Source organism: Seriola lalandi, unplaced genomic scaffold (assembly GCF_002814215.2).
Source record: "Seriola lalandi dorsalis isolate HSWRI2012SDOR001 ecotype SW California unplaced genomic scaffold, Sedor1 jcf7180002054280, whole genome shotgun sequence".
NCBI lineage: Eukaryota > Metazoa > Chordata > Actinopteri > Carangiformes > Carangidae > Seriola > Seriola lalandi.
Window position 1 is genome coordinate 205962 of NW_019524833.1, and position 14988 is coordinate 220949.

General features: G+C 40.9%; 1 protein-coding gene across 3 annotated transcripts in view; it reads right to left on the minus strand.

Moving 5' to 3' along the window:
* The window catches only part of col22a1 (collagen, type XXII, alpha 1), a 56895-nt gene that overhangs the window by 30435 nt on the left and 11472 nt on the right, over positions 1 to 14988 (minus strand). For 2 of the 3 annotated variants that reach the window (XM_087173775.1, XM_023405603.2), the window contains 16 exons: positions 11318 to 11429; positions 10384 to 10507; positions 9673 to 9948; positions 9478 to 9558; positions 8792 to 8908; positions 8635 to 8679; positions 8456 to 8518; positions 8187 to 8225; positions 5831 to 5884; positions 5671 to 5724; positions 5515 to 5568; positions 3041 to 3094; positions 2910 to 2954; positions 867 to 920; positions 696 to 749; positions 118 to 153 (listed from right to left, as the gene is read on the minus strand). In XM_087173775.1, the coding sequence (XP_087029901.1) occupies positions 118 to 153; positions 696 to 749; positions 867 to 920; positions 2910 to 2954; positions 3041 to 3094; positions 5515 to 5568; positions 5671 to 5724; positions 5831 to 5884; positions 8187 to 8225; positions 8456 to 8518; positions 8635 to 8679; positions 8792 to 8908; positions 9478 to 9558; positions 9673 to 9948; positions 10384 to 10507; positions 11318 to 11429 (1262 nt within the window). The remainder of the gene's footprint in view (positions 1 to 117; positions 154 to 695; positions 750 to 866; positions 921 to 2909; positions 2955 to 3040; positions 3095 to 5514; positions 5569 to 5670; positions 5725 to 5830; positions 5885 to 8186; positions 8226 to 8455; positions 8519 to 8634; positions 8680 to 8791; positions 8909 to 9477; positions 9559 to 9672; positions 9949 to 10383; positions 10508 to 11317; positions 11430 to 14988) is intronic. The other variant, XM_087173776.1, reaches the window with a different exon arrangement.

Below are 14988 nucleotides of genomic sequence, written 5' to 3' on the forward strand. Positions count from 1 at the left end.
TGTTTGCGTTTTAAAAATACTGTTTGTTTTCTAACTCCTTCACGCAACAGTGTTCATCATTCAGCATTAAACAAGCCTGTTATTCTTATATTCCTTCGCTCTGTTTTGGATACTCACCACATCCCCAGGTAATCCGGGAAGGCCTCTCTCCCCCTGTGACACAGTTCACACAACAAGGATGAAAAACCCTGTCATTAGAATCAAGAAACTTTCAGAGTAAAGTCCCTCAGGCAATATGGTAATGATACGGCAACGACCATAATTTATGAGACTACGCGTGTTAAAATGTGTACTTAATTGCAGGCCCAAAGGAAAGTGAAAGTTGTGGGTAAAGTACCACGGTAATTCTTTGTGCATATGTGCGTATGCGTGGATCCTTGTGCATGCATATGGGTGTGGTGTAAGCATGTGTGCACGACTGGAAGAATCATCAAAGTCAGTAATTACAGACAGACAAATGAACTCTGCATTTTATTTTCTCAGACAAATGAGTGGGCTGACTTTGATGGTGCACAGAGGACAGTAAGGAATGTCTGGAGAGTGCAGACAACAGCCTGGGAAACTGATGATACCTCTTTAAAATGATTTATATCAGCGCAGCTTAATAACATTATGCTTAAGGCAATATCCTCTTTGAATTGTTTCTAATCAAGGGAGCAGGGTGTTTTGCATACAGCACAGGAGGAGGAACATACCTTGTCGCCTTTAAATCCGCTGGGACCGGGTGCACCAACCAGTCCTCTGAGACCCTAATCAATTTTAGACAAAAGCTTCATTAGTACAAAGGTGACTCAAATCTGCCACAGACTGTTATTATCTAAGGTGTGTTAGTGACTGCAAAAGCTTAACAGAGATTCACAACTTACATCTTTCCCAGGAAATCCAGGTTTTCCTGGTAATCCATCCAAACCTGCTTCGCCCTGGAATGGAAACAAGTGGACAACAAAAACATGTGTGAAGTATTTTTAACTGTTGAAGACATTAGGACATTTTCCATCCAAATGTAGAGCAGATTTTATTTGAATTTCCTGAAAATCATTTTTAGTCACATGCTTCATGTACTCAGGTATTTATTCACCAAGACTTTTCCCACTGCAGTTTGTTGCATTTTGTTTTTATCAATAAACACCTCAGGCAAGTATAAAAACCTTTTTTTTTTTTTCCTAAACTGTGTCTGGAACAAATAAAGTTTTTGTATAGCTAGCATGGCAGCACAGATAAAGACAAAAAAAACCCAAAAACTTCAACCAAAAATCCAAAGAAAAAGACCTCTCAGTAACGGGTAGTTAGCATGCGCTGCAATAGCTATCATGGCTACAAGGGAACACAAATGTCATCAACAGAAAATCCAAAGAAGAAGAACTCTTAGTAGTGAGATCTGTCTTTTTTCTGTGTCTGCTGGGAAAAAGTTGAGACAAATTAAAACATTTATAAAAAAATATCAAGACTAGAAGTCTCCAGTCACACTTTCAGCTCTGTGAGTTTCCACCTGTTATGAGCTAAAATCTACCAGTACAATGCTAACATGCTCACAATGGCAATATTAACACACTGATGTTTAGCAGGTGTAATGTTAACCATGTTCTCTATCCATGTTTGGCGTGTTAGCATGCTAACATTGGCACAATGCTGGGCACGTCATTAGTTTTGCAGGGATTTGGCCATAAACTAAAGTACCAAGATGTTGGCGCTAAATGAAAAATCAGGGGGATCACAGTAATTACAATTTATCATCTGGGAATGCCAACCCATTCATTCAGCCTGGAAGCAGTGGACTCACTGACTAACAGTACCATCCAGTATGCCAGCATTGCTAATAAAGATTTTAAGATTTATTTATGTGTAACCCAAAACACATCCCCGCAGCAAACACTGCCCTGACTTGAACCCCAGGTGCCTCCTCGAAACCACCAAGCCTATTCCCTTTATCACTTCACTGAGGAAAATACTTTTCCAGTTTTCACCTACAGGAAATTGCTTACTGACTGACTGGCTGGCTGACAGACAGCTCCAAACCTGGCATCAGCATGTTTGAATGGAGCTATAGTGTACCTCGAGCCTGCTGCACATCCTTATGCCATATGGCAAAGCAATCAGTGTCCTGATTCCATGTTGACTGCTTCATAAAAACTGCATGTTAATGCGATTTAAATTTAAATTCAAGTTGACGTCTCAGTATGATACATAAGTAATTTTTACAACTGTTTCTAACAACTCCCTGCTGTGATTATTTGATCTGTTATTTGTAGTATCAATGAAATCGTGATCACAAAAACATGCTGACTTCAGCAGGAAGCCATTGTTGAAGCCGTAGGATAACCTTTCACTGGTTTATTCGCAGTCTGAACACCATATTAACAGTGTGATGGCAAAAGGAAGAAGGTCTTAGCAGCTCAGAGGAAACTTCAGACATCAACAATTCACTATAGGGCTGAATGAGGTGCATTATAACCAAACGCCCCCACAGAGTCCGACAGGAAGTGTGGAGAGTGAATCAAGGAAGCCACATCTGTTTGTACAATTACGCCCCTCACTTCTCAGCTCCTCTGAGAAGACTGGTCTCTCTCTCTGTCAGAAATTAACCCTGTCGTCAGGATTTGCAGTATGAACTCTACTCTGTACAGGTTCAACCTTACATTACTCTTCAAATCCCAAGACATGGTGGGAAAATATGGACAGGGAAAGTAAGTCTCTCTTGTCCCTCAGCAACTACACTTGTGATCAAGCACTCTTGAACAAGATGCTGAACCGGACTGTATGCGTTGCAGCGGAGCTGTGTGGCCGACACCCTAACCGTTGTACCAGGCAGTTCCCGAGTAGGAATACAGTATGTTGTGTGAATATGAAGCGTGGAAATCTGTTTACATTCAACTGTTTAAAAAAAAAATTACTATTAAAGTATTACTTACCCTGGCTCCTGGAGTTCCTTTTTCACCTTGTATACCTGAATCACCCTACAACAAAACACAGAAAGATAATATCATTTCAAAAATCATATCATCATTTTGCATTTGGTGAAGTGCACTCAGATTATACTCACAATGACACCTTTTGGTCCGGGTCCGCCAGGAATTCCTCCGTCCCCTTGAATTCCCTGTGTAATATAAATTGAAGACCATTATATCAGTGGAAGTTATTGACCCCCAAAAGTCTAACTGTTCCTGACTCAGCAATACACTCTAGGCCAAATGGAGACTGCTGAGTCAGAGCTGAATCAATGTAAGACATTTAACTGACCAACTAAGAATCCTGAAACCCCAAAAAAGAAACCACAGCTGTTTGTGACAAGACCCCCCTCATGGGAGAACCCTGGACTATGACCTCCTACCTCACTTTCATTCTTTTTTCTTGCAAAGAAAGAAAGAAATGTGTCTTCTGATGCTCATTTTCCAAAGTATTTTTCATTTCTTTTATCACTGTTCTTTTTTTTTTCTTCTTGGTTTTCTTCTAGGAAGTCTTCCCATCTAAATATACCCCAGCGTTCTTTGTTCTCTCTTACTGCAGTTCTGCCTGAGAATAACTTTTGGTCTGATTTAAAGCAGCAACTTTTAAATCGCAGTGGGCGCTGTAAAGTCGGTATTTCTTGAAAAAAGTTGGATTCCTTTTTGCTCTTACTCAGGTTAATCACAATATATACAGAGGTAAATGAAGCTTTAACGTGTAGAATATTTCCCCAAGTATTATGAGCTTGATTTATGGTTTAAGGAGAATTTTTTTTTTTTTTTTTTTTAATTACTGTGTAATTTAGACTTTTGTGAGAGCTCCACAGTTAAATGCCACTTTTAACTGTGGTGTGCAACAACTGCTACTGATGGTTTAACCATGATTATTCACTTATGTATTGTAAAGAATAATTGTTTCAATTGGCCTTTTCCATAAAACACATTTTGACTTATCCCAACACGAAAAGCACAGGTGTAAATAATAAAATGAAGGATAACTGAATTTAATTTGGCTCTCACACTATCATGGCTTACTAAGAGCACAGCCCTTGTTAATTTAATTGGTAGCACCTGTGCTTTTCCTGGGCCACTAATACAACATTAATTAGGTCAGCTGTCTTTTAGAGTAAAATTACCATCCTGAAAAGCTGCAAAATAAGATTTTCTTTACTATTTGGTAGCAGAAAAACTCCACAACAAGCCTTAAAAAGCTGTTATGGCTAACGAGCTAGCAAGAACTTCACATTACTCATTACGCCGACTTGGAGAAGCATTAGCATTGATTTGGAGTCATGTTTCAGGTTGAGATGGGTTGAAAAAAAATCGATTCTCCAATTAAAAGTGATCTTCATTTGAATAATCCTATATCGATTCATAAAACCCGAGATCGATTTTAGACTTGGACAGCTTGTGCTGCTGGAAATGAAAGCTAGCTTATCTACGTTTTCATAGCCTAGCCTGTTAGCTTCACCTGAGCTCTGCCTGCACTGCAGCTTCTCCTCTGGATGGATGTTTCCTATTCGGCTTCCTTTTGCTTGACACAGGTAAGTTAATGAATGTAAACTTGCCACCGTAGGTAACTGTGGTTACATAACCTTTTGAAACGAGCCGCAACAACAAGCCGGCGCGCGCATCATAGGTGCGCCCCGGTACGTAAACAAACAGCGCCACGCCTCCCCTGCACGTGAGAGACAAGCACGTTACAGACGAAGGCTGCATTTCAGACTTAAAAACTATGAAGGCAGTGACGAACGACGAGTACAAGCTTATATATCAGTTACTTTATCCACTGTGTGTTATATTAATTTCACGTCACCTATATATGATCTGGTTTGTCTCAACCAACCGGTGAGAAAAGTATCTTTTCTCTTTAGCTGCTAACTTAACAGTTGACTGTCAATCAGTCAAAAAGGCTAACGTTAGTTGCTAACTTTGTCTGTTTGCCGCGTGTGCTAGGTAGTTAGCATACAGTGGGGTTTATCGGAGATTTTATTGCTGCCATTTTGGCTGCTATTTGCGTGTTTCCCTCCCTTTATCATTTTGTGTTATGTTAATTCCACATCAACACTATATGCCACATCAAAATGAGAAGATGGGCTCTATTTTCTGATAGTTTCTCTAAAGTTTTTCACAGGGCATTTCCCTGATTTAGTGTCCCCCGTGTTGCATCAAAAGTGGGCGATCATTCCCTCCAGTCCTGGGTCGAGCAGCCTGTCACAGTCCATTGGCTAAACCCCAGCCAGCCAGCATTTCTCCCTCCTCCCCTCTCCTTGCTCTTTCACCAGCTGCTGCTTCATCCAAGGGAAAGTCAACCAAACTGCCCCCCTCCCCCCTCCCCCTCCCTTCTTCTCACAGGAAATCAATAACAGGCAGAGGTAATTGCCCAGAAAAACTTATGTATGCCCACTTAACAGAACAAGTGCATCTCTGAGATCAGAGCCAAAACCAGAATGACTAAAGATATTCTATTTATATATTTTTTTTTGCTCACATCAAAATTATTTTTAAAGGCTTTAAAATTAGCCAAATGCATGTGCACTGGTTAAAGAATTGGAGGGCCACATTCACGCACCTTTGGTCCAGCTGGACCTGGCAGCCCTTGATCACCAGCCAGTCCTGCTTGACCCTATTTAAAAAAAAAAAAAAAACATACAGATCAAAACATACCCATCTGGACGGTCCTCATGCTTCAGACTGTAATACCAAAAAAAAAAAGTATATTTCTTACTTGCTCCCCTTTGTCTCCAGGTAAGCCATCAATACCTGGTATCCCGCCGTTACCCTGTCAAATGATTGGAAACGCATAATTAATACCTAAACGTGAACTTTTAAGATCCGTAATATCAGAAAACAAATCCTCCACATGTCCAGGTTCACGAGTGTCACACCTTCTCTCCTTTTTGTCCAGGAGCACCTGTCAACCCTATGCTGCCACTATCACCCTGTAAACAAAAGGCAAGTATTAACTTCGACTGTTCCGCAGTAGACACACATGCATGACGGCCGGTCACACAGGTGACAATGACGTGCGGTCAGATAATCAACCTGGTAGCATCACAGGACACAGTTTAGTACATGGTGGTTGGGGGATTAATGTGGAAACAAAGTACAAATGTTAGAGATGAATTAATGGATTCGATTAATCAGACACTGGGAGACAACGTACATATGTTGAGACAAAGGACAGAAGATAAAAATTCACACAAAACAGAAAAGAGTTAAGTTAGCGTTAGTGTTAAGTAGCACACAAACAAACTCATACATACTGGCGTTGCAGCCAGAATATGCTAACAAAGGTCAAAAGCTTTGCCAACACCCACTATGGTCTGGTCACACATCCAACCAAAGACTCAAGGAACAATAGCTTTCGATTGTCTTCGCAGTTTTGCACTTCTTCTTCTGGTTTGTACACTGATGTCATATTCTGTGCCAAGGAATCCCTTGGAATTCAAACGCTGGACTGAGTGAAAAGTAATGGCTGTTAAATTACACAGTACCACGAGGTCGTGCCCACCGCAAGACTTCCCTCTGCTTCATAAACCACTTTACAAGTCACAGAAGGTTGCCCTTTAATTATTTTAGGAGCTTATATCATTTTAACGCACGTCATTTCTTTCATCGCAGAGATTAGGAGAAAGGCCCCCGCTCTGCTGTTCCCTATAACGAAAAAGACATCATCTATAACAACACTGCTACACGGAGAATTGCCTTTTCTAGTCCGTTAAAGATGCAATTAGAAGCAATCAAAGCAGGATGAATTCAGTTTCACCCCATGCAACTCGATGACCGACATAGCCATTTTTAACCACAGCCTGAAAGTGGGCCTACGTCATGTGTTGGCACCAGGTTTAGAAAAGTTTACAACAAATTGCAGCCTTCTCTAGGAGAAAGAGAGAAGGCAGAGGCTCATGCAGAAAGTAAGAAACGGAAAAGCAACAGGGATGCTCTGCATTAACGTTTGCTTTAATGCAGTTTTATCAAACCAGCCAGGTTTCAAGAAGCAATAACTACAAAATGAAAATAAATGTATCATGAAATGAGTTCTGCTGTCTGTCTGACTGCATTACTTAAAATAAGTTTTACTGTTTTTTAGAGTGAGAAATTGGTTATAGATTCACACCTTTATGATTCCAAATAATTTACAGGTGCATTCTCCAAACTATGACAACCAAAGTACAACATAAGTGAGAAGGCTTATCCGGTCTTCCAGACCTCTTGTGACCATTTTTAAGTGTCCCTCTCAGGACAGCTTGAATGATGCATGCTGAGGATTTTGTCTCAAGGAATAAATTATACTCTGAGACTCCCAGCTGGCACTGCCAGGCAGCAGAGACACTGTGATTTGAGCAGACTGGGTGGGCGTCTGCGTAGGCCTGCCCTCTATACATCTACACATCCTCTGTGGTAATCTTTCCTGTAATTCTGACAATAACAGTTGTGGCATTTTCCTTGCCACTCCCTGACAGAAAAGAGGTAAAATGTGTAGTAACATAAGAAGAATATATACATTTATATTAGCCCTATAAACACCAATGTCTTAAATTCACTGACTGAGTGATTAAGTTAGACCACTGGTTGACCAATTAGTTTGAGTTTCCTTGATTGGCCGTTGCTCTTTCAAAATGATTTGTTCCAAACAGTTTCTATTACGTCATCAGTGGGCGTTTACAGGCAGTGTTGCCAACTTAGCACCTTTTCAAAAAAGCATCTTGCGACAAATCCAGCGAATTCATGGAAAAGCTTTTGCTACTTTCCATAGAAGAGAGTGGCCAGTGTTGCCCAGTGAATGGCTTGAAAGTCACTGCTGGTTGACGTGTAGTCTTAATGGGCCATTTTCAGTGACAATTTCATACTTGTTCTGTTGTTTGACAACAGAAACAGAAAAACATGTAACTAAGAACAGCTTTATTGGGAATTTGGCTGTACAGAGAGTAAATGGCTGAAACCAGCTGACACTAGGCAGAATGAAAATATAACGAGATGATGTGATGAATATGCAAATTAGCATATTATGTATAGTGACTTGTCATGCAGGCTTTATTTTCCACTGAAAGAAGTTGTTTATAGCAGTTCCACAACATGTATATGTACAGGTATGTATACAGTACATAAATACATATACTGATGAGTGATGAACATTACTGTGTTCTGTCCAACATACATGCATATAAAATATGCACAGAGACAAACATGTATTCAAGCTAATGATGCTCATGCAGCGTCAGCATGCACCGCTTGACTTACCTTCTCACCTCTGTCACCTCTGACAGAGAGAACTCTGCCCTGCAAATAATTAATCAATAAGGATTAATTATTATCGAGGCGGGAAGAAAAGCAGAATAGCTGGGAGGCATGCAATCTGAAATTACTGGAGTGTCTCTGATAAGATATCTACCAATGATCACAGCACTAAACATGATGAACTGAAACTCAATCAATCAGTTATTAGCTTATTAAATATTTTCTCTGAATGAACAGAAAACCACACATGTAAATGTCCACAGTTTTCATACAGTTTCTCCTTTTGCTCCTTTGATTCCAGGCGGTCCGATGGCACCCATAGGGCCAGTGTCACCCTGAAAACGTAGGCATGTTCACACAATCAAATAGTAGAACAAACAACTCTGCAACATTATGAAACTGCAATCTTTTGTCACACGCAAACTAGTGCTTAAAGGCAGTGGTAGATGACCTTTTCACCCTTGGAACCTGCAACACCAGGTGCACCGATGTCTCCCTGTGAGAAATAGAAACACAGACGTCTGTCGAAAGCCATTAAAGAAAGGATTCCCACTCATCTGTGGAAGTAATAGACAGGGGTAAAGTCTGGAGAAACCAGGTGGCTGTACCTTCACTCCTGCAGCACAAGAACAGTTGACTTCAGGGCCTCTTTTTTGCTCCACAACAGTAGGTGTGGGAGTGGGGATCTCTTCTGGGGGAGCCTCCGTCACCACTTTCTTAGGGCACTGAAAAGATGATATTTCAGCCAACAGTGATTATCAAACCAAAAAATGAACGATAGTGTGTGAGGCGGCAGGAGGATCTGATGTCCATTAAACACTAAACATGTCTTTCAGTCACACACATGTGGCCGAAGTAGAAATGTCCCAGGTTTTTATTTCAGAAATCTGGTCACCTTAAAGTAGCCTGTAGTAGCATTCTGTTGTTTTACAAAATTAGTTTGCTGGCATGTTAGCTACAGTAGGTAAGAAAGCCCAAAACTGTTCATTATAACCTATCTTTGTGTTTTTAAACTAAGAATTAGCGTTTTAAATGAGAGACTAGCTTAAAGGATAAGGAGAAGACAGTTTACTGAGTGACAGTAACCTGCAATTAGCAATAAATCTACTCATGTGACTATGACTTTTACTTGAAAGGGAGCCAGTTTTTTTTCTTACATCTCTCTTTTGTGATCTACATAATTACAATACATTTCTATATTTGTAGACATCCTAATCTTTAATGCTTTAAAACTTCTAAAAATCCATGGTTTGACAAGGGAACAAACAGTAGGTCTATGGCTGATAATACTCACAGGTCCATTGGGTAGATCACAGCAGGTTTCCAGCTCTGCATGCTTGGAATCGCAGTAAATCATCATCCTTTGGAGGTCAAACTGCACGGACACGGACAAATGATGAACAGGTCAACAGCAAGAAAACAGCACAATACAATATCTCCAGAGTGGGCTGTATAGGGGAAACTACAACACATGCAGCTGAAGACTCACATCAATTGGCACACTGTCATACAGCCTCTTCCCAATCACTGTCTTCCCTTGGATATCAATGTCCTCCCTGTCTTCAATGGGAAGAGTCTGGATGTGTTTGCAGTCCAGGTACAGAGACACAGCCTTGGCCTCCACGCTGAGGGCAATCTTGTGCCAGTTGCGGTCAAACAGGTTGTCAACCTCGGAGTTCTTGAACACAGCTCTGACAGCGTCCTTTGTCAGCCCGACAGCGTTGTATTCCACCGCCTTGTTCTCACCGTCCAGACGGATGGACACCTAACAAATCAGAGGCAGGGTAATATTAACGATAGGAGCCGAACACATGCAGCGAAGTTCAAGTCCAGACACAGAAAAAGCAGAATTTAAACGTGGTTTTCTTTGGAGGTAGATTATTCAAATCTGTGCTTGTTAATTTAACGTTTGGGGGACATATAACAGTTGTAGAACATAAGTTAGTCCTGCTTTAAGTTAAAGAATTACTTACAGTATTAAAATATGAGTTTCAGTTATGAAGTTATTATGAGGCGTTTGGATTTAAATTGATCTGGTTTGACAGGCATAAATACACTATTTCCATGTTTAAAACCTAACAATTTAAAGAGAATCTGAATAGTCCGTGTGCTGGGCCCCATTTGTTGATCTTGTAATTGGTCAAATCCAGACACATAACACATCATCACATTTATTACTATTTACATTTGTCTCACCCACCTGTGGGATTCCATATTTGTCAAAAACCTGCCAGAGGTACCAATCTTCACGCCTTGAGGTTTTCCTGAATTTGAATGTCGTCACAAAGGCGTATTCATCCGGCAGCCCTTGAGGAAACACGTCTCTGTGAAATGAAAGCAAAGCGTTATTGCTAGAATAAACTGCGGCTTATTTTACTCTGCATGCAATGTCTGATAAACACTCACCCTGTAACAGTTTAGATATTAATGTACAAACCCCAAAATCAAACACAATGTCTATGTTTCACTTAACTACCACTTTGTTTATAGCTGCAGTTCCTGCTTTCCTTAGCAGAGAAACACTGCACTATTCTGACTGAAACAAAGTTTTGAATATTGTATTTAAGACTCAAGAGGAGGTAATAATAAATCTGTTTGACATTTTGTAAATTGTGGGTGAATTTAATTCAATTTATCATCTCGATAAAACATGACATACACTTGTTTTTTTTAAATGTACAATTACATTTCCCAGCATGTCAATAAACTTTTGGTAATTTTAATAGATTAGAAATTTGTTAAGGAATTTGCACCATTGAAGTACAATCGCAACTAAGTTGGCACCAGCATTATCCACAACTTCTTGTATTTTAAAGGCGCCCTGAGTCACAATCTAAATTTATATTATATATTTTGCTTTTTTCATACATATTCCTAAAAAAAAAAGCAGTTTTGTATCAGATCAGAGCAAGTTAAATCAAGTTAATTGCCACACACAAATCATAAGTTCAGTTAATTATTTGTAAACTGAACTTGATGGGAATTTGCGTGCGACAGGGTGTAAACACATATTAGGTGGTGGGGTCAGCAAATATTTTCAGATTACCCCAACCATGCCAAATGTCACATACTTACAGGTATTTAGAAGCAAATGTGTAGTGTATTGTTTGCAGTATACCCGGATGGTCACTTACTCTGTTTGCTGTACAATGGGCATGGTGCCAAGGCGAACATAAGAACTCTGGCCCTCATCAACTTTGGTTCCCAGAATATCTCTCACATTGAAGTAGTCCATCAGGTCGAACCCTGCAGCGGCACAGTAAAATAGCCTAGTTGGACTCAAGACAGTATCACACACACATAAATAAGCACACCAGGCTCTTGAGTCGTGAGGCTGACTTATGGTTTTGTCAGATTTCTCGGGGTATACCGAGGTTTAATTAGGTCAGTCCCGCCACACCCTGCAGCCACTGCATTTGTGGCTTTTTGGAGAGAGATTCAAGTCACAATTACTATTACTGAATAACTGGAAAACAGAGCCATTTGACGGCTATTCAGCATCTGTTAGATTTTCAACCAGAGGAAAAAAAAACGAGTTGCCATTGCTCGTAAGGTCCTCGTGTGAGTCTGAGGGTGTGTGCACGTGTGTGTACATTACCCTGCAGTGTGTGATTTGAAGTGGTGTGACCACAGACCATATTTAGGTGGTTCAGAAAGGACACTCCCTTGTACAACAAACATGTGCTGTAGCTATGGCAATGCCAGCAGGATGAGAGCTCGTGCAGCACTGATGCTGCCAGTTTGTCCAGCAGATCTCACTGAAAGCTAGTGGTTATGTTGTGTGGATTGAGCTCTTCTCAAAGCTGACTGTGCCATTAGTGAGTCAACACGATGAGCACAGCCTCGACATATTCCTGCAAAGGCCTCAGTAATGCAGCTAAATCTATGTAATGTAGGGTTTCCGGTGGGAACATTAAGACCGCCGCACTAATCTTTAAAAGAGGAAACCAGAACATTAAGGTGGTAACGTGAGAGTCTGGTAGAAGCTCAGTGGATGTCATTAGAAATAGCCAGGAAACAGGTGGTAAGACACACAGGCTGCCCTTGAGCAACAGAGTAAAAAATAACATTAAAAACAAGCGCAGTCATAACAGACTGAATAACTGAGGGGATCAGAAATTTTCATCTGTCAGTAAAGGCCACCAAGTGTCTCAGATGCACGGAGGGATTACAGATTACTGGGTGCAGAGGAGACTATTTAAACTCATGAAGAAGACCTTTTCAGTCTCATAGACTTTCATTCATTTTGGATGCCATTTATTGACAGTTACCTCCACTGATCAGTAGATGGTGCTGTCTCTTCTGAGTGTGACCTATACACAGAAAGATCAGTTTGTCTTTGGGTCTCAATTTTTTGTTGTTTGTGTGATGCTGCGATTTATATAATTTATATGTTTGATCTTGATACTTTAAGCTTCACACACAAACTGACTTTGGATGAAGCAAATTTAGATTTACTAGGACAGAGAATTAGAGATTAATGCTGAAGTTTGCCTGTCAATTTTTGTGGCCTGCACCTTTTTTTCATATGTTAACAACATGGTTTTTTTTTTTAACATTGCCACGTGCTTACTTTGTGCCAAGACATTAAAGACTTTAGTCTCAATCAGGATAACTTGCTTATCTGAAAGTGGCCGATTAAAGCTCTACAGAACTATTCTCTAATGATAGTTTTTGCATGTTTAAACCCGAAGGACTCACACTTTCAAAAACACAGCATCTAAAGCTAATTGAAAAAAAAAAAAAAGGTTCTTGATAGAAATCTGAAAAATATTTGGTTTAGAATTTATCCAATTAACAGTGATAACAATTTAGCACTAGAAAATGTCAAGGTTATCTAATGCTTCCGCCCTATCTTTTGAGCACTGGTGACGCTGTACAAAAGTCATGTTTCGCTGGTTGTGAGTCTGGCTACTGGGCTGGGTTGCTCGAGGAAGCCCTGCAGCTGTGAGTTATCTGCCGGCCTCGGCGCTCTCTGTCACTATGCTTGTATTGTGCACATTTGCTCACCGCGCCGTTTCTGTGGCTGCACGAGGACCATCTGAGCACAGAGCTGTAATTTGGACTGGCAGCGGATAGTGTATAATCAACCGAAAAAAAAGTTATTTTGGACAGCCAAAAACGACCAATGGGGTGATCTGCGGGAAAAAGCCAGATGAGTTCAGTGACTGGGGGAAAAGGCAAACACGTACACACACAGCATTCTTTTGATCAGAGAGCAGATGGCAACATCCGTGCGGTAGATAGCGAGCGCAGAGCCACAAAGACACTCCGCAGCCTCTTGTGTGCGCTCACTAGCCTGAGGGGTCAGACTATACAACCCATGATAAATACAAGTCCGACTCAAACCACAGGTCTCTCGGCTGTCAAATCATAATCAGCAGCAAATACTCCTGACATTTCTCACGGAGAATTACAATCTCTCTGCATCGGCGCAGAGACACGTTTGTAGTGTAATTATAAGCGGGAGCCTACAGGAGCTGCTGTTGTCGTGACGATAAGTGCTGTTTATCTAGAGCATCGCTGCATGTAGAGAAAATCTTTATGTGCTCAGCCGCAACTTTGACAATGTACGTCTTGAAGCTCGGTCACAGTTATAGACTTAGTGCAGTCGGGAAAACCCCGGACATCTTTGTCATGTCAGGGAGCTTCAGACCTCAGACCGCTGTTTGATAACATTTTGCCCAATGGAGGTTTGGGCTCTCACAGTAGATCTGAGTATGACACAACCGTCTGTGCTATAGGTTGAGAAAAATCAATATTCATCCTTACACTTTCTCTCGCTGTGCCAACATCCAAAAAGAAAAACTAAATTCTCCTTATGGACTCTGGTGCTCCTTGGACCGCACTGTGGGAACCATTACGATATAGAAATCCATTTCTAAATTGGTAACCTTACATCACGACAGTAACTAAAGATTTAAAATGATTATAGTGACCAGTAGCTCTCAGGGAACACCATTTCATTTGTGGTGCCGGTGGCCAAATGTAAAAGAAATATAAATCAGTGTAGTCCACAGTATATTTATGGTGTATTCCACAATAACCTAGCTACTGGCTAAAAGGGAAAAAAAATTCTCATATAATTTTCCAGCAGAACAAGACCTGGATAGGAGGCTCTAACTCAGAAAGACAAACAAAGCACAACCCAAAGAGTTTATTCCAGTTAGAGTGCTTACAACATCTGACAAAGTGGTACATCTGCTTAAGAAAACATCAGTGAGATTCAGTGATTTATCTGAAGTTTCTTGTAATTCCTACGTGGTTTAGAAGAGAAGCGTATTTAGCGCTCGCCCAGTGGCAGTGATGGGCTAATGTGTCTGGACAGAGGGAAGTGATGCTGTCGTCTCTAATCAGAAGCAGACACTCCTCTACTCTCTGCTGCCAAATCACTGCTGATTGGCTGTTTTTTCTTTTCACTTTGACAGAAAGTCACTCTAACTTGAGGGAACATCCATCCATCCAAAAGCTATACCACTTATCCTTTAAGGGTTGTTGACATTGGGGCGAGAGGCGTGGTACACCCTGGATGGGTTGCCAGTCTATCACAGGGCTGACATATATTGACAAGCAAACTCGCCCATTAACCTAACCTACATGTCTTTGGACTGTGGGGGGGTGGGGGGTTGGAGTTTACATGTTATGTCTGCATGGGTTTCCTCCAGCTTCTCTGGTTTCCTCCCACAGTCCAAAGACAGGCAGGTTAGATGAAGGGGAAACTCTAAATGAACCATAGGAGTGTGTTTGTTCGTCCACATGTTAGCTATGTCATAGACTGACAACCTGTCCAGGATACATCCTGCCG